Here is a 22,867-nt window from a genome sequence, read left to right as displayed (position 1 = left end):
TAAAAAAAAATATTTGGGACTGAAGAGTTGGCCCAGCGGTTAAGAGCACTTGTTGCAAAGGACCCCAGTTTGATTCCCAGCCACACATGGAGGCTCACCACCTCTTCAAGCACCAGCGTGTATGTGGTGCACAGACATACATGCAGGCAAAACACTTGTACACATAAAATAATAAAAATAAAATTAAATCCTTTTTTTTTTTTTTTTTAAGAAGAAAAGCAGAAGAGGAAGCTGGTGTACATATTCAGGCAGTGATGATGTTAGCAGCCACCATCTACTGAGAGTCAGGAAGTGTGTTTCAGAAGACCTGTGTCATCCCTCTCCTGTCCCTTCTCCTCCCTTCGGCAGGTCCACATGAAGGATGTCATGTCAGCACTGTGGGTTTCGGGGCTGGACTCCAGCTACCTGCGGGAGCAGATGCTGAATGAGCCCTTGGTACGAGAGATCGTCAAAGAGTGCAGCAACATCCCTCTGAGCCAGCCGCAGCAGGGGGAGGCCATGCTCGCCAGCTTCAAGCCCAGAGGCTACTCAGAGTGCATAGTGACCATTGGAGGGGAGGAGAGAGTGTGAGTGTGGAGGGGCCTTGGGAGAGGGGTATGTTTTAAAGTGTTTAACCATCTGTAGACTACTGACATCAACAGTGGATGTCATGAGCAGAACTGTAAAACATCAATTATGTATTATTTCCTTAGTTCACGGAAACCCACGGCCGCCATGCGATGTATGTGCCCTCTCTACGACCCTAATCGGCAGCTGTGGATCGAACTGGCTCCTCTGAGCATGCCAAGAATTAACCATGGCGTTCTTTCAGCAGGTATGGTATGCGCTGACCAAGTCATATGTCATCTCAGAGTTATGCAGATACATAGATGCGATTTTGCCTGGTGTGGTACCACACACCTTTAATCCCAGAACTTGGGAAGCAGAGGCAGGAGGATCTCTGTGAGTTTGACCAGCCTGGTCTGCATAATAAATTTAGGTCAGTTAGGGATATGTAGTTGCATACTGTCCCAAAAAAAAAAAAAAAAAGATGGGGGTGTGGCTCAGATGGCAGAGTGCCCTGGGTCTGGGCTCCATCACCACCTGGTGTGGTGGCTTATGAGTTCCAGGACCAGACTCAGGTTGTCAGCCTTTGCAGCAAGCTCCTTTACCTGCTAAGCCATTTCGCCTGCCCTTTTTCTTCTTCATCTGTTTTTTCTTCCCGTGTTGCCTCTGCTCTTAGAAGTCTCGCACATCAGATCTTTCCCCTCTGCTCTCTGCCTGTTTGTGTCAGCTTCTGGCTTTGTCTCTCTGTGGTGGGGTTAATGACTGCTTTTGGTTATCTTCAGTGACTTTTCAGCTCTGAGAATCTACTAGTGCATCCGTGGCATGTTTTGATTTCTGCTTCTCTGGGAGTCTTTGTTCGGTGTGAGGTCATTTAGTAGTTGTGTGTTTTCGGGGTTGTTCGGTGGGAGGTCATTTAGTAGTTGTGTGTTTTCGGGGTTGTTCGGTGTGAGGTCATTTAGTAGTTGTGTGTTTTCGGGGTTGTTCGGTGGGAGGTCATTTAGTAGTTGTGTGTTTTCGGGGTTGTTCAGTGTGAGGTCATTTAGTAGTTGTGTGTTTTCGGGGTTGTTCGGTGGGAGGTCATGTAGTAGTTGTGTGTTTTCGGGATTGTTCGGTGGGAGGTCATGTAGTAGTTGTATGTTTTCGGGGTGGTGGAAGGTGTTGCTGCGTTACCTTCTCTGGTTGTCCAGTACTTCAGGTCTTTGCAGCAGTGATTGCTTCTGCTCCTGAACTCCATGAGAGCATGTTTCTTGATGTGCCTGAGAGGCTTTGCTGGATGCTCCTATTTGTAGGAATAATGAATGCCTTGCAACATGACAGGTAGTCTGGGGCTTGGATGAAGGTGCTCTTTTTCTTCAGTAGAGGTTTTACATGTGTTTGTGATAGTCACAGGAAAATACTGTTGTTCCAAAAGTGAGTTCAAGCTTGAAATTTCCTAGACAAGCAGGAGGTTTAAATCAGTTAAGCTGGCCATGGAGGGAAAAGGCACTTGCTACCACACCGAGGACCTGAGTTCATTCCCTGGGACTCACAAGTTGTTCTCTGACCTTCATATGTGATCCATGACATGTGCACATACATATACATACAAACACACACACTTGAAATTTTTTTAATTTTAATTTTTTGAGAATGCCATACATATGCCATACATATAAATATAATGGTATTTTCTTGTCTTTCCCTCTGCTCTCTACAACTCTTCCATGTCCCACCATGACCCCATCTCAAATGAATGACCTCTTCTGGAAGTTTATATATATACAAAATCTCCTGAGTCAGTTAGTGTTGTCAGTATGTACATGTGTCTAGGATTGACCATTTAGAACTGGGAAACCTCTCAGGGGCTCATCCCTGGAGAAAACGGATTCTCCCTCAGTAGTCATTGACTGCCTCTAGTGCTTCATCTAGAAGCATGTGGAGCCTTATGAAATTCCCCATCTGTGCTGGCGTCTGGACTGCTGTGGTCTTGTGCAGGCAACCAGATCGTTGACAGCTCACTGGTGCAGCTTCCTGTCCTGTCTAAAAGACACTGCTCTGCAGCAGCTGTCCTAGCCACCCCTCCTCCAGTCTTTCCACCCTCTCTTCCGTGATGTCCCCTGAGCCTTAGATGCAGGGCTTGTGTTGCAGATGTCCCAGTTAGGACAGGGCACCCCTTGGTCATCCACTTCCTGCATTTTGGCCAGATGTGCTCTCTGCACTAGCCTCTGTCTGCCACGGACAACAGCAGCTTTGATGAGGGAGAGCCACACTTACCGAGAGAATGTGTATCGTGTCAAATGTAATTTTAAAAAGAAAGTTGAGTACTCCTTCCAGCTGGCCCTCTTACTTATTCATTCCCTCCCTCATTTTTACAATGTTGGGAATACAACTCCAGACCTTGTCTGTGCTGGCCATGTACTCCATTACTGAGCTTTCCTCCGCCACTACCCCAGTAGCAGGCTCAACAGTGAATCTTGCGTTCTGTTTTGAATGTCAAGTGCCCTGTACCGAGTATCCCTGGGATCCTGAGAATAGATGTGGATTGGAGGCCTGATGCTGCTTGAGACTCAGAGCTAGGGAATAATGTAATGAACTGAGGTGGCCCTGAGCTACCTGTGACCAAAGAGGGGCATCACCTTTCTTCTCCCCTTGTAGGGTGAGAATCACCTCAAAGACTGTGTTGACTGAAGTAGAATGGCCAGAGTGACTGATAAGTTTGGATCTGTCACCAAGGAGCAAGAAGACTATCGGGGTTGGGGAAGGGAGCTCTGAGTGCACCATAGCACCTGCTGACGGTGTCCTATTTGTCCTTGTGCTTTTTTCAGAAGGATTTTTGTTTGTGTTGGGGGGCCAAGATGAAAATAAGCAGACGCTGAGCTCGGGAGAGAAGTATGACCCAGACGCCAACACGTGGACTGCTCTTCCTCCCATGAATGAGGTATGGTGCAGTTGGCCTCCATGGTGTGCTTCTTTTCTCCTTGGCACTTTTATTGGTGTGGGTCTAGTGTAGAGAAAGAAGGGGCGGCCTGGCCTCCGCCTGCCTGGAGCCCTGCGTCCCCTCATCTCCCTCTCCTGCCTTTCCCTCCCCGCCTCCTTCTGGCCTCCTGCCTAGCACCAGCTCCCTTACTGTTGCCCACTGCCTTCCTTTCTTTATGGTGTTCTCCACCTCTGCACACGCTGGTTTCACATGTTCCTACAAAGACTCCACAAGCCAGGGGTTGCTTCTGTTCTGTTTGGGCTGTGGTGAATGATGAGCACCTCATGCTTCTGGAATTCCTGATAGTCTGGCATGCCCTGTCCTCCATGCTGCCCATCCTGGCCACAGATAGTCTACACTACCTGGCTTTTGTTGTCTCTCAGAGTCTCCTGCCTGCCCATAACTGCACAGAAGCAATGCCACTGAGCCAGTTGTCCTGGGAGGTAGGCGCTCTTCTGAGTTCTGTAGGTTAAGCACAGCATCTCTGCTGATGAGCCTGCATCTTTTGTCCCTGGTCCTGAGGAGTGACTGATCTGTCTGTTGTGCTGAGGAAGCCACACATAATGAGGAGGAGTGCCAAGGAAAAACAGTGTAAACAAGGCTCCTCTTTGCTGGAATGCAGGAATAAAACAATGCCTGTGACATTTAGTACACATGGAATATCCACTTTCTCCTACAAAGGTTTGTGATGTCTTTCCAGGCAAGACACAACTTTGGGATCGTGGAGATAGATGGGATGCTATACATTCTCGGAGGGGAGGATGGTGACCGGGAGTTGATTTCCATGGAGTGTTACGATATTTATTCAAAAACCTGGACGAAGCAACCTGACTTGACCATGGTTAGAAAGGTGAGTGCAACATCTGCTGCATCTGGCTTCTTTACAAGCTGACTTCAAAGTCTGTGTCTCTTTCTGGGCTCGGTTGTCACAGTGGGAAGGATCACACTGGGACCTCACATAGTGCTCCCCAGCACACCTCTTCATTTCTTAAGTCTGCCTTTGAAAAATGCTGCGAGGGTCAGGCTGTAGAATGCTGGCTCTGTCGGCAGCTTGCCTTCATGTCAGCAGTCACATCACAGAAGGAGAGAGCCTGTGTGAGTGTCGTCTGCCGGCAAGCAGCAGGGCTATGTTGCAGGGTCTGTAGAAGATGCTTGGTGGCTAGCCTGATCTCTCCCATTGCCCTGGCTGCCTCCCGTGAGCCTCTCTCACTTAGTCTCAGGTTACAGGCAGAGCTGTCCATCAGTCGATCTGGCTATGACTCTGGTTCATGTCATGGATATCCTGTCTTCTCTTACTGTGCACCCGTCCAACTAGACAATTGTGACAGCAATTGAGCAGCTTATTGGTCCAAAAATCTTGTTTCTCGGGAGCTCAAATACTGGTTAAAGGAGATAAATTCTGGAAACTCCCTTCACTCCCCCTGTCTCACCCAGTGTGGTACAGAACCCATGGCTTGTGCATACCAGGCTAGTGCTGGGCCACTGTCTACATCCCCAGTATTTAAAAACTCTTGTGAAAAGTTAGATTATGGGGACATTGAGAGGGCTCAGTGGGTAAAGGTGCTTGCTGCCAAGCTTGAGGACTGGAGTACTAGTGCCAGAATCTACATGGTGGAAGAAGAGAGCCATCGAAAAAAATATTGTATAGGATTATGGGCTGGGGTCCAGTGTGATGGCAGAACACTGGCCTGCCATGTTCAAGGGTCTGGGTTCCATGCCCAGCATGGCCCCATAAGAAGTAGAGAAAGTATAGTTATGGCTTCTTTGCTGAAGATGGATGAAGACACTTTTCTGGGGATTTCCAGTATGTGTCACCAGCTCTTTCCATCTCCGAAGCCCTGTAGGGTCATGCGAGGGGGCGTCATTGTTTTTCCTTGAGGAGTCAGAACTTGTCCTACATATGTGACTGCTCTCTGGGTCACTTGCTCTCCGTTCATCCAGTTCTAATGACGAATGGTACCTCTCCCCACCACTGTTTTTTTTCCTTTCAGATTGGCTGCTATGCAGCTATGAAAAAGAAAATCTATGCCATGGGTGGAGGATCATATGGAAAACTGTTTGAGTCTGTGGAGTGTTACGATCCGCGGACCCAGCAGTGGACTGCCATTTGTCCACTGAAAGAGAGGAGGTGAGGCAGTGTGTGTGTGTGCCCATCAGTGTGCTACTGTTGATGTATCTGAGGCCTCTGAGTATAGCGTCTCCTAAAACAGAAGGCCCATATGCACGTATAACACGGCATCGCAGTCACAACAAGAAGTAAAGACTGGGGAGGTGGCTCAGTGTTCAAGTGTGTGGTGTGCTGCCCAAGTGTGGAGACCTGAGTTCAGATCCCCAGTACCTGAGTAAATGTCAGGCAGGCAGTCCCCACACTGGAAAGGCAGAGGCAGGGGTTCTGGAAAAAGCTGGCTAGCTGGACTAGCCCTATTGGCAAACTCTGGGTTCAATTGAGAGGCCTTGCCTTAATGAATAAGGAATCCAAGGATGACTCCGGACGTCAGCATTGGGCCTCCACATGTGCCTGTACACATAAAGACAAAAGGAATTGGACTGGGCGTGGTGGCACATGCACTTGAGAGACTACTGAGGCAAGAGGATTGCTGTGAGTTCAAGGCCAGTATGGTCTACACAGTGAGTTCCAGCCTATCCTGAGTACGCAATGAGACCCTGTCTCAAAAAGACCAACGAACAGGAGAACAAGGAGTAGAGTTCGGGCTGAGGTCCTGAGTGCTAAGCCAGTACCTGTGTTCGGGGCCCTGCAGGTTTGGAGCAGTGGCCTGCGGGGTTGCCATGGAGCTGTACGTATTTGGAGGAGTCAGAAGTCGAGAGGACATCCAGGGCAGCGAGATGGTCACCTGCAAGTCTGAGTTCTATCACGATGAATTTAAGAGGTAAGTAAGCAGTCTTGAGGCTTCCGCCCTGGTTCTCTCCCTCCATGAGTTGGATAGTCTCAAGGCCCTCACACCTGTCCTGGCCCTCTGTGCTTCCAGAAATGTGTCTCAGCTTCCAGTGACTTCACTGAATTCTGTTTCGGGAGTATGACCAGTACATGTTAGATGTTTTTTCAGTGACTTCAGAAGTTGGTAGGTGCCTTAGTTGCTTTTCTATTGCTGTGATAAGACATGATGACCAAGGGAACTTATAAAAGAGCGCATTTAATTGGGTTTACAGTGTCAGAGGGCTAGAATCCACGACAATGGAACAAAGGCATGGTGGTGGGAACAGCTGCGAGCTCACATCTTGATCTGAAAATTGGAGGCAGAAAGAGAGAACATGGGAATGGCTAGTCTTTTAAAACCAAAAAGCCCGCCCCCAGTGACACCACCTCCAGCAAGGCTATACCTCCTAGTACTTCCCAAACAGTTCCACTAATTGGAGATCAAGTGTTCAAATATATGAGCCTAAGGGGGCCATTCTTATTCAAACCACCACAGTAACTTAAAGAAATATCATGGAACCTGGAACTTAGCACACACTTGACCTTAGTAGCTTATAATTGGTCACTAGCTTTTAGGATAAAGTTTTGTTATTATTATTTTGAAACAGGGTCTCTCTATGTAGGCCAGGCTGTCCTGGAACTCAGTATGTCGACCATGCTGGCATCAGTATTCAGAGACCCACCTATTTCTGCCTCCCAAGTTCTAGAGTTAAAGGCAAGAGCCATTACACCTGTCCGTAGGTGGCCTTTTATGACAGGGCCTTCATCTGCTGCTCTCTGCCCAGAGGCACCACACTGAACCCTTGGCTAGCTCAGTGCCAGGATGCTTCGGCCTGAAATGCTCCTTTTTGTCCTTCTGGTTAACTTGGTCCTTTCCAAAACGACAGCTTACCTGTTGAAAGCCTTCATCTGCCAGACTCAGCACACTCCTCAGTCCTTGATCCCGTATACTCTGCACATCTCCCTGACTTTGTAACTGCAGGCCAAGTCCCATGTGGCCAGCCGTATTATCCTCCAGCATCAAACCTGGCTGGCATCAGATGCTCCATCATATGTCAGTTAAGCTGGTGTCTGAGCTATTGAAACACTGACAGACCAGAAATGTTTCAGCAGATAAAGGCACTTGTCATCAAGCCTGATGACCTGAATTTCAATTGCCTGGATCCCCAAGATAGAAAGAGAAAACTGATCCCCGCAAGTTGTCCTCTGACTTCCACACAGCTTGTCAGTCATCACACACACACACACACACACACACACACACACACACACACACACAGAGTAAATGAATAAATGTAAAAAGAAAATCCTTTTGGGCGGGGGAGGGGCGAGGGTGTCTCTGTGTAAAAGCCTTGGCTGTCCTGGATCTCGCTCTGTAGAGTTCCTCGAACTCACAGAGATCCCCCTGCCTTTGCCTCCCGAGTGCTGGGATTAAAGGTGTGTGCCACCATGCCCAGCTTCAGAAAAACCTTTTTAAAAATGCCTGGCAGGCCACGGCATGCTTCTCTGGTAGGTACTGTTCCCTCCTGTCACACACTTTCCCATTCCTAAGCACGAGGCAGTGTTCTCACTGCAGTGGCCTGTTCAGATCCCCAGGGAAGATCATGCTTGATCTCATGTGCTTCCGTCATGTAACCAAAGGGGGCGCCATAAGACAACGGCTCATTTCCTGTCTTTGAGCTCAGGGTGAATAATGAACAGATACAGGGTGTTAGACATTGTATAAATGTTGCCTGATCCATCACATGCTTTCCATTTAGGATATGTTCAGAGATGCTTTTACTTCCCATTATTAGGGTAGACTGTCAGGGGAATTTACCAGACAGAAAATGAGGCAGTTTAGACGGTATTTGCTGTGTGGGGGAGGGCATAAAGGATGTCAGAGGCATGTTATGTTTCTTCTTTGATGTGCCAATGTGGGGGCTGGTTGCCGCAGTAGGAAACGGTGTATTAATCTCTTGCCCAGATGAGTGTAAAAAGACAGTCTGTCCCGCTGGATTAGCAGGCAGTGGCAGCATGTTTGGCTTTTGATAAAACACTGACACAAACCTTTTCCGTGACGACTGACTCAGTGTGTAGTTAGCGTAAGCTGCAACTTGTCTGAGGTCGTTTGCTTACGTTTTTATTCTTTTTTGTCTGTTGCCTGGGGTGGGACTCCAGTCTGACTGTCCAGCTTCCTGGCTGTCCCGGGACATGCTTGGTGTTCCTGCCAGTCAGCCTGCTGCATGTCTGTTGTTGATGAACTTGACTACCTGTTCTCAGTATGAAACTATGACCCTGTGAGTAAAAGTCGTGCTCCTTTGTTTCTGTTGGTTTATTTCTATTTGGTTTTTTGTTTGCTTGCTTGTTTGTTTGTTTTGTTTTGTTTTTAATCTTCTTTCTTGAGGGTCTCACTCTGTAGCTCTGACTGACCTGGAACTCTGTACAGTCCAAGCTTGCCATGAACTCACAGAGATCTGTCTACCTCTGCCCCTGTATCGTGCCTGGCTTTACATTTATTTTTTATTATTCATTTGTGTCTGTGTGAATGTGTGCTGTGTGTGTGCTCAGGGAGGTCAAGAGGGGTGTGAGATCCCCAGAGCAGTCAGCACTTCTGACCACTGTCCACCACTCCAGCCCTGCTCTTGTATTTAAAAGGGGGGAAGGGAGAAGTGGGTCAGTGAGTAAAATGCTCTCTGCTCAAACATGCAGGTCTTCATTCTACCCCAGCACCCACCTGAGAGCCAGGCGTGACATTGACCTACACACAAGTGCAAGCACACCATCACACATGAATACATACACAAACACACACAAAATAAGGAAAACGCTTTGTCTTAGTTAGGGTTTCTATTGCTATGAAAAGACACTGTAACAACAGCAACTCTTATAAAGGAAAAACATGTAATTGAGATGGCTTCCTTACTACAGTTCAGAGATTCAGTCCATTATCATCATGATGGGACATAGTGCTGGGGCTGGAGCTGAGTCCTAGATCTTGCAGGCAACAGGAAGTGGTCTAAGACACTGGGCGTGGCTTCAACATATGAGCCCTCAAAGCCCACCTCCATAGTGACACACTTCCTCCAACAAGACCACACCTCCTAATAGTGCCACTCCCTTTGGGCACTATTTTCTTTCAAACCACCACACCCTTCATCTTAAGAAAAATTTTTTTTCACCAGGCAGTGGTGACGCACACTTTTAATCATAGCACTCAGTAGGCAGAGGCAGGCAGATTTCTTTGAGTTTGAGGCCAACCCAGCCTACAGAGTGAGTTCCAGGACAGCCACGGCTGTTACACAGTGAAACCCTGTCTCATGGGGATTTTTTGTTGTTGTTGTTTTCAGATAAAATACATACATCTCCATCCTTTGTGTTCCCAGGCTCCCCAGTGTAGTTTATAAACAGAAAGCAGCTGCTAAGACTTCCTGTCAGTGACACACAGGACGTTTGCACATTTGTAAAACACTGAACATGAGCAAAACCAGATGCTGCACAGTCACTGCCTGGGCTCTTCTGTTCCCCTCTGAGGCACAGACACTGCCCTGTCCCATTTTCCATGTGAGGACACCAGAGCACAGGGGGGTGAGCATGCAGCAGACCTGGAACCCAAGCACAGGCATTCTGGCTGCAGAGTCCGCCGATGTACCCACCCCACTGGCCTCACTCTGTTCCCGTAAATGCTGGCAGAAAAACACCACCCAGAAGTGGGGCCGAGTTCCCGGGTGAGCTCTCTCTGCATGCTGTGGCAGCTGCTGCCAGATGAGCAGCAGTCTGTGTTAGATTGCAGACCATTCAGATTGTAAGTAATCTCTTGTCTTTCCTGTCTTTGTTCCCTATTTTTAGGTTAAAACTTTCCTGGAAAAATGCCCTATCTTACTATTTTCTGTGGTTTCTGAATTAAAAAAAAAAAAAGGCCAAACCTTACTCCCAAGTCATGGTAATGACACATGGAGACACGTGGAAAGCAGGGACTTCTCTCTTTCTGGAAGTTCCTGTGTCCTTTGCTTTGTCTCTCTGCTGTCTTCCTAGTTGTCCCCACACTCTGACAAGGTGCCCTCAGGTCTCTCACTCTCATGCCACTGCCACATTTTACCTTTCACACTCGACAAGGGGTCTCCTGGACACCCACCCACCTTCTCTCCTGCTGCACCCTGCTGTGGACTCTCCACGTCTCAGAGCAGTGCTCCACACACGTTCTCCCTCCCCAGGTTTCTGCAGGGTAAGTGCCCTGCTGTGCTTAGTGTCTGCTGAGTGGCCTGAGGCCGAGGCATCTCTGTGGCCTCTTCCTTTCCGAGGGAGTCCTGGCCTTTGGCTTCTGCCTGAGTTTCCTGCCTTGACACGTGACCCTTGTGTTACCTTTGAAGCTGTGTGTGCTGCTGGCTCCACCTTTTCATCTTTGAGTGTACAGTTGAATAGGGATGCTTGACACCTGACAGATGCTGCGGACCTTGGGTTGAGGGCCATTGTGGCGGGAAGGGCTAAGTAAATCCCTGGAACTCTCCTGCCCTCCAAAGACAAGAAACCCATTGTTTCCCAGGGGGATGGTAGAAAAAATGAGGCCTGTGAAGCCTGTCACCCCATTCCGTTCACCGAGAGAAGGTAGAAATGGCTGGGCATGGTAGAACACACTATAACCCTGGTACTCAACAGACCGAAACAGAAGAACCTCTAGTTCAAGCCAGCATCAATACCTACTGAAAACTTAGGACGGAGAGTCGGGGAGGAAAGCGTGTGCAGTGTCCTCAGCTCTCTAGGGTGCCTGGGTTGTCCAGATGTGGTGTGTCTTTTCATCCCAGGCCTTGCTCTGCAGCTGTTGAGCTAGTTGATGTTTTCTCTTCATCCTATTTGCAAGGATCTGCAGAGAAGTTCCTCTGCCTCAGTCTTAGAAGGCAGGGCCAGCAGTTAACCTGTGCAGTGTGGCCTCGGGGCTGAGTCAGCCATGTATGACCGTGTATCGGTCATTCTGATGTTCTGTAGAAACACCACACTGCCTGCCCTTGCTGACCATGTCATCCCATTTGGATCTGATGGTTGGAAAGAAGAGAGTTCTTCAGCTGCCTTAGTAAGACTTGTGAAGGTGTGAGGAGGGACGGGAACCCTGCTCTTGACCTCATCGCTTCCAGTCACGGTCTGCCTGCAGGCAGAAACCACACCAGTGATCTAAACAGAGAAAATGCAGTAATGTCTACAGTCATGGACAAGGGATGACAGCGGGCATTGGGCTGGGATATGGCTAAGTAGGTAGAATTCATACTAACGTGTGAGGCCAAATTCCATATTCCTCGCCCCAGCAAACCACCTGATCACAGGCTGGGGATGTGGCTCAGAAGAGAGCATGATGGAGCACTCAGGCCCATCCTCTGTATAAACTGGGGGTGTTGGCCAGCACTCACGAGGTAGAAGGATCAGAAGTTAAGATCGCCCTTGGCAGCTTAGCACACTGGAGACCAGCCGAGACCCTGTCTCACAGAAAGAGAAAGGAAGAGGGAAGGTGAGACAGAGAAGGGGACGGGGAGGGAAATATGGTGGTGGCTTAGCGTTGTTTTATAATCTTGGACAATTACCTTGTTTCCTTGTTTCTTGGAATTCAAAATAAGGAAGCTACCTGTTTCATAACAGTCAAGGAAGCGTTTGTTGAAATGAGTAATACTCCATGAGAGATGTTTCTATGTTGGTAGTTGACATCAGAGTTCACTCACCTGCTACACTGGCTCTTTAGCTGCTGTGCAGCAGCGTGGGTAGGCCAAGTGTCCGCTGAACTGCATGCACCATCCTGGACAGGGGGCCTCAAGGCTGCTTAGGCACGGGCTATGATTTGACATGCCTGTAAGCTATTAGTGGGAAATGGGTCACGGTTTCCTGAGTGAACATCACTGCATGGCAAAGCCTGGATTTTATCTGTCTCATGAAGGTCAGAGAACAGCCTTTGCAGGAGTTGATTCTACAGTGCAGATTCCCAAGGATCAGACTAAGGCAACAGGCTGAGCAGCAAACACCTCAGCAGCTGAGCCACATCTGTTTGCAGTCATTTTGTATATTTATTTATGTTTAGGAGTGCTTTGCCTGTATTATCTGTATACTGTGTGAGTGCCTGTGGAGGTCAGTAGAGGGCATCAGATCCCCTAGAAATGGAATTTCAGATGCCTGTGAGCCACCATGTTGGTGATGGAAATTGAACTTGGATCCTCTGCAAAAGCAACAAGTGCTTTAAACCACTGAGCCATCTCTCCAGCCCCTGCAGTAACTTAGACTTCCAGAAGAGTTTCAGAAAGTCAAGGCATTCCCATAAGCCATTCATTTAACTTCTAATGCCAGTGCCCCCCTTGGCCAGAATACAGATGTCAAAGCTGGGCAATGCTAGCTGACTTACAGACTGCTGCAATGTCACCCGCTTTCCACCAACATGTCACTTGCCTCAGTTCAGCCTGGGTTCTAGTTGCTGACAGGAGCTGTGTTTCCTTGCTGTCCCTTAGCCTGTGATAGCCCCTGTCTTTTCTGACTTTGATACTTGAAGGTTAATCAGGTTTTTGGTTGGGTTTTTTTTAGATTTTTTTTAAGAGCTTATCTTATTTTTATTTGAATAGACATTTTGCAAAAGAAGGTACATGAATTAGCCAGTAAGCTCATGCCAAAATACCTAGCATAGTTAGACTTTAAGGAAATTCTCGCTGTCACAGTGGCACAGTCTTCAAAGGACTGAGGGCACCAAGACCCAGTGGGCACGAGCAGCTGGGATTCCCAGGCCTCACAAACTAGAAAACAGAGCAGCATTGTATTTGGGGTAAGAGGGACATTTTCTCATCACTTACGTGGCACGTGCCCTTTCTGCAGAATTCAGCAGTTCTATAAGTCCACCAAAACCAGAACCAAACAAGACTCATCTAATGTCCCTGACCATTGTAGTTACAGCAGCCCAAGCCAGAAGGCGTCCAGATAAATGCTAGCAAGTATGATGGGACGTTAGCAATAAGCATACCCCTGGGCTGTAGAGATACTCAGTGGTTAAGACATTTGCTGCTCTTGCAAAGGACTGGGATTCAATTCCCAGCACTCACATCAGGGAGTTCCAGGAGTTTTGACTTTGACCTCTGACCCCAGTGGGCACTGCACTCATATGCACATACCTACACACAGACAGACATAAACACACAATTAAAATTTTAAACTGGGGGGAGCAATAGTATGTGAGCGACGTAAGCCACACATGAATGAGTCCCAGAGCTGTGGTGCTCAGCAGAGGCAGTCCCACTCCGTGGGAGTCACTATGCCTGAGCCTTTGCTGTCCGTGTGGACAGTAACCACAGCCAAGGTTCCTGCAAGTGGAGTGGGGGTCAAGAGTGGCAGTGCCAAGCTGCATTGTACCTGTTTGTCTTCCTGAACACGCCATTTGTATTTTGGTTTCCTGAGTTGTGTCTGTTGGCCTTGCTTTCAGGTGGATCTATCTTAACGATCAGAACCTATGCATCCCTGCCAGTTCATCCTTCGTTTATGGAGCTGTCCCCATAGGAGCCAGTATTTATGTTATCGGAGACCTTGACACAGGTGAGCAAGCTGCCGCGGTTTCTTGGGAACGGCTTCCGGTGGCTCAGGTGCACCAGCTCAGCTCTGCTCCCTCTCTGGGTTTAGGTACCAACTATGACTATGTGCGTGAGTTTAAGAGAAGCACGGGCACCTGGCACCACACGAAGCCACTCCTGCCATCCGACCTTCGACGCACAGGCTGTGCAGCTCTGCGCATAGCCAACTGCAAGCTCTTCCGCCTGCAGCTGCAGCAAGGCTTGTTCCGCATCCGGGTCCATTCCCCTTGAAGAGGAAGAGGAGCCAAAAGCGAGATCCTGCCCCAAGCGCATCACGTGGCTGGACGTCAGCAAGTGCCGAGAAGCAGCTCCATCATGCTGTGTGCTGGGTTTCAGTATGGTTACTCTTCGGTGGTTTTTTAATGCTTAGAAGCTTGGGCTTCTGCTCTTGTATGGAGACCATGTAACTGTTGAAAAACTACCCGGGAGGAATCAGTTCCTCCAGCCTGATGCATTGGTAAACCGTGGAGGCTAGTGAGTGTCAAAAGGAGGAGGGAGTGGGGGGTTGGTGTCATGGGAAATATCAAAGTTAAAGCCCTAAGGTGCATTTTCCCAGAAGGGAACTCTTACTAACTATGTCCTAGTGCGTGTGCTGTGGTAAACAAACAACAGAATCCATATATGCAAACCAGTATACCCAGCAGACAAGGTTGTCCTTGTACTGTGTGGAGGGGTAGAATGTCTGTCCCCACTCAGTAAACTGAGGTTTGTGCCAGTTAGTTCCCATTCATTACTAGTGCTGTCTAAAGACTCTTGAAGAACTATATTCTGATGAATTGAAACTGACATAAAACTCCTCTCTGGCCACAGTCTCTCTTAGTAAAGATTCAGTCACCCGAGGAGCTCAAGTCTGCAGCCCTTATGTGAGCTTAAAGGAATGCTCACTGTAAAAGACCCTGGTGACATGAGAGAGTTCCAGGCGGGTACTGTCAGCTCGGGAGGGAGCTTGTACCATTCTTCCTTTCCACCTGGAAAAGCAAAACCATTTTCTATACTCCAGGCTATTAGCGCAGAGGAGATTGTAGAGTTGGGCAAATGATAGAAATCTGCTGCAACTAAAAATAATGGAACACTTTAAACAAAAAAAAACAAAGCTGTCCAGATAATGTACATAGGGATCAAAAACTTCATATACTCTGTCTGAAAGCACACTGAGTCCTGTTTACTGCTGCTTAGAAGTTACAGACTTGTCTTCGAATGCAAGTGTGTTTAGAATCTTGTCTTTGTAACAGGCTGCTCCCAAAGCCGTTCACTGGTAGGAGTTTTAGATGAATTTCACTCCCAGTAATGTTTGGCTGGTAGAATAAACTACCTCAACTTAATTTCATTCTCTTCCCATTAGTGTCCTCTACTCTTTCTCTCCTTCCCATTCCCATTAGTAAAGAAATTCTTTAGATGGTGGACTTTATCTTGTAAGATAGTCTGTTTTCATTCAGGCTTTGCCACCTTGGTGGGAAATCAGGGACTTGAGTGCACTCCATTACTTGATAGTGTGAGCTGTATGCAATATCAAATTTCTTGTCAGCTTGATGTAGAGTTCCTAATTTCTAATTGTTTTCTACAAGTTTCTTTAGAGTATGGCTAGAAGAGGCAACATTGTATCTTAGTGAGTGCTAAATGTATAAGTACATCCTTTGGTTATAAATTGGAGAACAGAAATTTCTTCTAGAAACTTCCTATGTGAGATATTTATATACAATTAAAATGCATATAAAGCATTAATCCTATTTTTGCACCTGTGGACCTGAAAAGGCATGGCCTCTCTGCAGGGATTTTCCTAAACCTGTCTTGAGTGATTGGCACTATAAAAAGTTGGGGAAGCCAAAGGGTAGATGTAAAAGGGGCTGGGAGTGGCGCCCTCGCTCTGCCTTGGCCAGAAGCAACTTGGCAAGAGAAGGTCTAAGTTTTTATCCCTTGCTGCAGGCCAGACGTGCCACACATTAATGCCATCCAGTCAAAGTCAGGCTTGGATTGTGTTTCGTATAAGCCGTGTTGTTGGTACGTCTCCCCATTGGGGAGCTTTCCATCAGAGAAACTACGGCAGAGGAAGCACTTTCTGCTGTTGCTGCCATGGTGGCTGCAGAGGAGAGAAATTGCCAGAAGGACAAGGTGACTTTGGTGAAATACCTGCATAGGACAGAGCCATGGCCTGCAGAGCAGAGAGAAACTGATATCAGGACAGCTGGCTAACTGCTCTGTTTGGGGTTTGGGTTTTGATTTTTGTTTGTTGGTTGGTTTGTTTGTTTGAACTCCTGGAGTTTTAAAATTCTTCTCAGTCTGCTTCAGGCCTCTCCAAGGAGAGACGGTTTAGAGTCATGGGTCCAATGGTGACGTCACTAGTGCCTATTGACGTGTCGGTTCACTTAAAAACAAACAAACAAAAGCAAACGAGTTGTTCAGTTCAGTTCATTGACACTGTAGCTGCAGAAATTAATGTTTTATAAAATAAATTTGCAACTTAATATGGGATGCAATAACAACAAAAGCTGCTAAGTGCCAAACTATTATTTTTAGGTGAGTGGGTGAGTGAGTGAGTGAGTGAGTGAGTGAGTGTGTGTATGTGAGAGAGAGAGGAGAGAGAGAGAGAGAGAGAGACTATCCTGTTGAAAAGCAGGGCTGTATTTAATTTTATTATGATGTTTCAGAGTCAGTCATACCTCCTGTAACTACTCTCTGTTAGTGTGGAGAAGTAGCTTGTAGCTCCTGGGGTGCAGGCTTGTGTTTTACTACTCCACTGGTGTCTTGGTCAAGTCGGAATGAGTGGTCCTTCCCTTCTCGGTAAGGCACTTTGACCGGTGTATGTTGTATTTGGCAATTGAGGCTAGATCTTAAAATCTGAAACACAAACATCTTGGGAAGTGAAATTTCTTTTCATTGGGAGGTCATTGTCTTAATGGTGGAACCAAGGTACTCTCCTCGGCTAGAGTCTAAAGTGGGTTTGTTTATTCATTTGTTTGTTTTTGTTTGTTTCTCTAACATATCTAAACATAGATTTTTCAAAGATTTAAGTGCTTAATTTAAAATGAAGTGTTGTTTTTTCATCTCAAGAGTGCTTACGTTCTGTGAGAAGAAAAAGCGTGCTAGATGAATGAATGTGTGTGCGTGCTGTGCCACGTGACTTGATAAGTCCGTCTGTATATGTTTACTTTTGAATCATAGTCACAAGCTATATAACTACTGTCTCCTGGTGCTTCAGATAAACCCTTGAGTCTGTCGACCTTCAGTTCCAGGGCCGTGTCAAACACGTGTTGTGTGTAAATGTGGAACTATTGTAGACAGTAGTCACTTTTTACTGGGTTTGCATCTCTCTTCCTTAGCAGGATTAAAAAGTGTATTTATTTACCAGCTAGCAGTTGGTTCTAGCAAGGGCTAGTCTGAGGGGTTGAGCTTGCTGTTTGATTGCTCTGAGGGGTCATGACTCTGCTTGGACATTCACACCATGCTGCAACCAAAAGACTGTGGGGCTGTATCTGAATCTTTGTCCTGGAGCAAGTGTTCTGTTACATCTCCAGTGGCTTGAAAGTGTCATTTTATTCTGTACAAGTGGGGAGAGGCCACCCCTCAGCAGTGTCTCAGAAACACATTCCCTTTGTGGAGGTGGTGAAGGTAGGGCTGTCCTTGCTGTGGTGCCTCAGGTTTTCACAGGATGCCAGTCATTTGTCTAGGGAAACAGCTCTCCTTGAGGGCTGCACTTGGTACCTCCTGCCCAGTGCACTGTGCCAGGGTCCCAGAAGTCCTCCGGAGAGGGCGACAAACACCACAGTGCTGTCTTGTCGCACAGTCCCCCTGCGGTCAGATGCAGACGTTGGATGCTCTGGGAAGGAGTGAGGTGCCTTTCACTGTTTGCACTTAACGGCACCAGAACTGCCTGAGAATTACCCACTGGAAGGTAGAGCAAGGCTTCTTTCTTACAGTGACTTCCCCTTAACCAAAAGAGCGCTAAGGAAGCCAGTGATTGGTGAGGCGTGACAGTGCCTGCCTGGATCACCCAACAAATACTGGGGGCCTCCCAAGAATTGTGCCCGCATTTCTGGGAACCTCACTTGGAGGCAGCGGGACACAGTCCACCCTCCTGCCTTGTAAAGTCAGAGTGAGTTGGTCTGGGTTTGCAAGTAGGCATTGAGTCACAGCACCCTAGCCTTCAACGGGATGTTTTTCCTTAGGCAGAGACTACCGGCCTCCATTCTGTTGAGCTTTACCTGTTGTTCACAGGTGGGCTGGCCTCCTGTGGCGCAGGAAACTAGAACAGAATCAAGAATTCCTGGTGCCTCATGGACTCCTAGCATATGCTTGCATCTCCATGTGCTTCTGTAGGACTGTTGAGGCTCTGTGCCCACTGTACCTCATCATGTTCATCCTGTTACCGTTAGCTTGATTTACGGCATCTTACTTGCCATGTCTGAGGTGGGTAAGTGTGCTCTCCTCTTCCTAGAGCGAACACTCGAGTATGAGCAGCAGCGCAAAGCAGAAGCCAGGCCTCTGGGCTCTTAAAGGTGATAGTCCAGCCAGTCCAACAAGAACTTGGGTTTTCTTGACATGCAGGTGTTTTTTCTTCCTAAGATGTACATCATTTGTAGTATGGTTTCAGCTCCTAGACTGAACCTTTCTAGCTGAAGAAACTGGAAACCCTCTGCTTCTCCCCGCCCGTTGGCTGTTGGCAGTCTCAGGCTTTACTGGGTGTCTTCTGGAAGCAAGGCAGGGTTTGTTCCTAAAGACTAAAGCTAACACTTCATTGAATTTGCCCCCATGCAGTCAGTGGGGAAGGAAACTGCTTTGGGTGCTGAGGGGTCTTTCTGCCTTTTGAATTGTCCCCAAAGGCTCCTGATGGTTCGTTTAGATGTATACATACAGTTCTGGGGCCCGACTGCAGAGGAGCCCGAACTTAGGTGGGTGTCCCACTCTTGCTGCTGGGTCTGGGGGGAGTTGAACTGCAGGCTCCTCTGAAGTTTTGTAACTCGGAGTGGCTCTGCCTTCCGCCTCGTGAGTTCTGTTTCTTCTTTTGAGCATTTTAGCACTGACAGGAGACTTAGGGGCCTTGCTTCGTACCAGGTACAGAGAACCTCCAGGTACACCTTAGACCCTGGTGCTGAATTCTTCAGGCTGCACCAGGGAAGTCTCCATGCTGACTTTATGGCGTCTCCTGTTGAATTGGATGGGAATTCCTTGTAGTCATCCCATTCTTGCTGTTTATAGGGGAAAAGCAAACCTTCCTGTCAGCTACCTCGTGATGTAGCATTGCATTTGGTTCCCTGGCAGATGAAAAGAATTCAGCATTCTGTCCTGTAACAAAGTGAGCAGCCTTGCGAAGTTCAGTCCTCTAAGGCATAGTTTCCATTTTCTTACTTTTTTTAAATAGGCACTTTAAACCTGGAGGAGCGGTAATTCTTCTGGGGCTACTACAAAGAGATTACTTGAAACTGAACTTGAACTTGAAAGAGTCATTTAAAAGGCTATGTTTTCTTGTAGCAGAGAAGTAGTGTATTCACACAGCAATGCTGTGTAAAGTGGAGGAGGGCTTAGTTTCTGCCCTTGTTAGGATCAGAGAAGAGAGCTTGTGTCTGTGATTTGACACGGTGTTTGGAACTTAGATGCTCGAGGCTGCTGTTTCTTGCAAGGTGCTGTCGTTTCCTGGGAATTTTTTCTTTTACTGGTTCCTCACTACATTCTTTTCTTCCATCAGTTCTGGTAGCACCAGATGTCAGAACGAAACAGATGTTTTCCAGGTTCAAGATCAAGGTTGACCCAGCTACCTGGAATCACGTTTTGTTTTGTTTTTAAATCATGACTTGTCTGATTTGTCACAGGGGACTCTCCTGCACATACTTTCTCCACACCACCAGTAACAGGCTCTCAGTGCCCCAGCCTCTGGTCCCTCCTGGTCCCCAAGTCAGAAGGGAGTTGCTTACGGGAGCTCCACAATTAGAGACACTCTTTCAGGAGTTAGTTCTCACAGGAATGGCCATTTCTCAGGTCACTGTTGGACCTAGCCTACTTAAATGGAAGACTTGGGTAGTCAGTAGAGGCCAAAACAATGATCCTCTCAGAGCCCAGCCCTCCCTCTCCTCAGCCCTATGTTTCCCTCAGAGTACTGCACTCCTCTGTGAGTGCTCCCCTCAGAGCCCTGTGCTCCCTTCAGAGCCCTGCATGCTTAGAGTGACTGAGTCCTGGTACATTTTAAAACCTCATGCAAGTGTGGTGCCCTAAGCCTTTAATCCCAGTACTCGGGAGGCAGAGGCAGGCAGATCTCTGTGAGTTCAAGGCCAGCCTGGTCTACATAGCAAGCACCAGGACAGCTAGAACTACATAGAAAATCCCTGTCTCAAAAAAAAAAAAAAAAAAATGTGGTCAGTCTCCCTCTGTTGAGAGCTTGCCTAATAGAGTCCTCTAAATTTCCTTAAAATCCTTTACCAAGGTGGAACTTTTCTTTTTCACCAGAATATCAAATTTGTCATCTAGAGTGACCAAATAAACTGGGTATTTTCTAAGTCTCTGGTTGAGATGACAAACCTAAGCTTCTGCTTCTTTAACTTGGGTGTTAATGTGGAAACTGCTCTCTCTGTGTCTGTGGTGAAGGCCATGCCTCCCGCCCGGAGGGTCTAGGCAAGCGTGCCGCGTGAGGTCTGAGCAGCCTGGGACCGTCTAGCCACTTAGCAAGTAACCAGGCCCTACAAAGGCCTTTAGGCTCTATCCTGGTGGTCATCATATAAAGGAGGTGTGTACACTCCAGAACATTTCAGGCCACTAGGCAGGATTACAGAATTTCATCATCTTGCTACTTACTTAATTTAGTGTATTTACTTTTCTTGAATTTTGTGAGACAAGGTCTTAAGCCTCCTGCCTCTTCCTCCCAAATGCTGGGATTGCTCTTCTATCATCTTTAGACCATCAGCTAGAACAGCCTTGGGGTACCAGGGGCCTTCTGCAGTACCGAGGGATTGCTTCTGTGAGCACCACCAGGGGCCCTCTGCAGGCAGGACGGTCGGTGTGGTGCTCTGTCCTGGCATCCAGAGCTCTTGCCAGCCAGAGGCTCTGGGACTGTGTGTTGAGTGAAAAGGGGGTTAGTCATTCCGAGGGTTTGGGGAAGTAGCCCTGTGTCCCTCCTGTGCTTTGCCCTGCTCCCTGCCCCTCTGCTCCGCTTGTCATCCCTTTGGTCTCTTGACTGTGGCCACTGGCCACCAGCCACCATGGCAGTTCCTTCACCAGGGTGCTCATGGTCCAACTTTCCAGAAAAGTCTTGTTTCCAGAGATTTCCTTAAGCCATACTGTCCGCCAGAACCCTGATTTTTGGTTGACACCCATTTCGTTTTGAACTCTTTGCTGCCCTGCTCTGCCTTAAGCTGGGAAATGACAGTCGTGCCTCCCAGCTTGGGCTGGCTGCCCAGGAGGGTGCTTGGTGAGCTCAGCCGACATTCCCTAGGAGCCGGCCTGGTGCTCGGTTGCCTCTTGTGAAACATTTCTAGGGACCCCATTCTTATGTTCTATTTTGTCTCCCCTCTGGTGAAAGCCTGCTGTAGAGACACTTGGCCATTCACTCCAACCCTACCTAGCAATGGGAACACTGTGGACACAAGGGAGCAGCCTCAGCAGGTAAGAGCAGCCCCCAGCTCCCCTCCCCATCCTCAGTGTGCTGGGCTGTCTTCATGGCCCCCGGTGGCCAGCTAGATGGAAGGAGTCTGAAAACAGGGCCCTTCCCACAGCCCGTACAGTTCCCTTCAGCAGTCTGAGGACTTCTGTCCAGAAGGAGGCACTGTCATGTACACTCTCCTGCCATTTTCAAACCTCCCACACTTGTCCCCGCCTGGTTTTCTAGTCGTTTGAATTGTGTCATAAAGAAGAAAGGAAAAGAAGGCTGGCTAGTAAGGGGGCTCTACAGGTAAAGCCTGAGGACCTGAGTTTAGTTCCCAGGACCCATGTGGTAGAGAGAGAGAAAACCGATTCCCACAAGTTGTCCTCTGGCCTCCATGCACACTCACATGCACATATTAATAAGTAAATGTAATAAGAAAATTAGGAAAAGGAAGGAGAAAGCGGTAACACTGGCTGCTCCCTGGACCACCGAGCATGGGATCAGCTGCCTATCCAGAAGGCGTGCCTTCTCAGCCCCTGATCATGCCTTTGTGCTGGCTCTTTCCGCCTGCCAGCCAGTCCCAGCAGCTTCCTGGGTCAGCACCCAGCATAGCCCCAACCCATCTCCAGCCTCAAGCAACTGGAGACAACAGGAGCCTTCCACACCTGCCCTGAGGCCACCAAAAGCTCTCTCTGAGTCAGGGGCCAGCACCGGGCCACACATACTACCTCAGCATCTAGCCTCTGTCACAGCATTGTGTGGTCCCAGATTGTCCATCAAGATGTACTCAGAGCCAGGGTCGCCTCACAGAGGCTGTCGCCTCACAGAGGCTGTCTGACACCTGAGCTTGGCCCAAAAACCACTATGGGATTCCTTCCTGCATCCCCTGGCATGCTCCCAAGAGCAGGCCAGGCTTCCATCTCCTCCTGTCTTGTTTAGCTCTGACTTAAATGTACCAAACTGTGAGTATTCAGAAATGGGAATAGCTTGTTTGCAATGAGAAAGGGACCACGTTTTCATATTTTCATCACAAGGGTTTTTGCTTCAAAAGAAACTCAAGAAAATATGTGTGTGATGTTGATGACCAGGGTGATGAGGATTATGATGATCATGAATTATAACCTAGAAAACCCACTGAACTTGACTGTTAGGCTTTATAAAAACAATAATGAACAGTGTAGGGCTGGAGAGATGGCTCAGCAGTTAAGAGTGCTTGCTGCTCTTCAGTGGACCTGAATCCGCCAGCACTCACATGGGGGCCCACAGCTACCCGTAACTCCAGCTCCTGGGGGTCTGATACC

General features: G+C 48.0%; 1 protein-coding gene across 2 annotated transcripts in view; it reads left to right on the top strand.

The window, feature by feature from the left end:
* The window catches only part of Gan (gigaxonin), a 48,599-nt gene extending 32,115 nt beyond the window's left edge, over positions 1-16,484 (top strand). For both annotated transcript variants that reach the window (XM_059263941.1, XM_059263940.1), the window contains exons 4-11: positions 349-566; positions 693-814; positions 3,351-3,463; positions 4,203-4,352; positions 5,494-5,630; positions 6,262-6,390; positions 13,855-13,964; positions 14,049-16,484. In XM_059263941.1, coding sequence (XP_059119924.1) covers positions 349-566; positions 693-814; positions 3,351-3,463; positions 4,203-4,352; positions 5,494-5,630; positions 6,262-6,390; positions 13,855-13,964; positions 14,049-14,230 — 1,161 coding nt within the window. In that variant the 3' untranslated portion in view covers positions 14,231-16,484. The remainder of the gene's footprint in view (positions 1-348; positions 567-692; positions 815-3,350; positions 3,464-4,202; positions 4,353-5,493; positions 5,631-6,261; positions 6,391-13,854; positions 13,965-14,048) is intronic.
* Positions 16,485-22,867: the final 6,383 nt, after the last annotated feature.

This window comes from Peromyscus eremicus, chromosome 5 (genome assembly GCF_949786415.1).
Source record: "Peromyscus eremicus chromosome 5, PerEre_H2_v1, whole genome shotgun sequence".
Classification (NCBI taxonomy): Eukaryota; Metazoa; Chordata; class Mammalia; order Rodentia; family Cricetidae; genus Peromyscus; species Peromyscus eremicus.
This window is presented reverse-complemented; position numbering and strand designations above follow the sequence as displayed.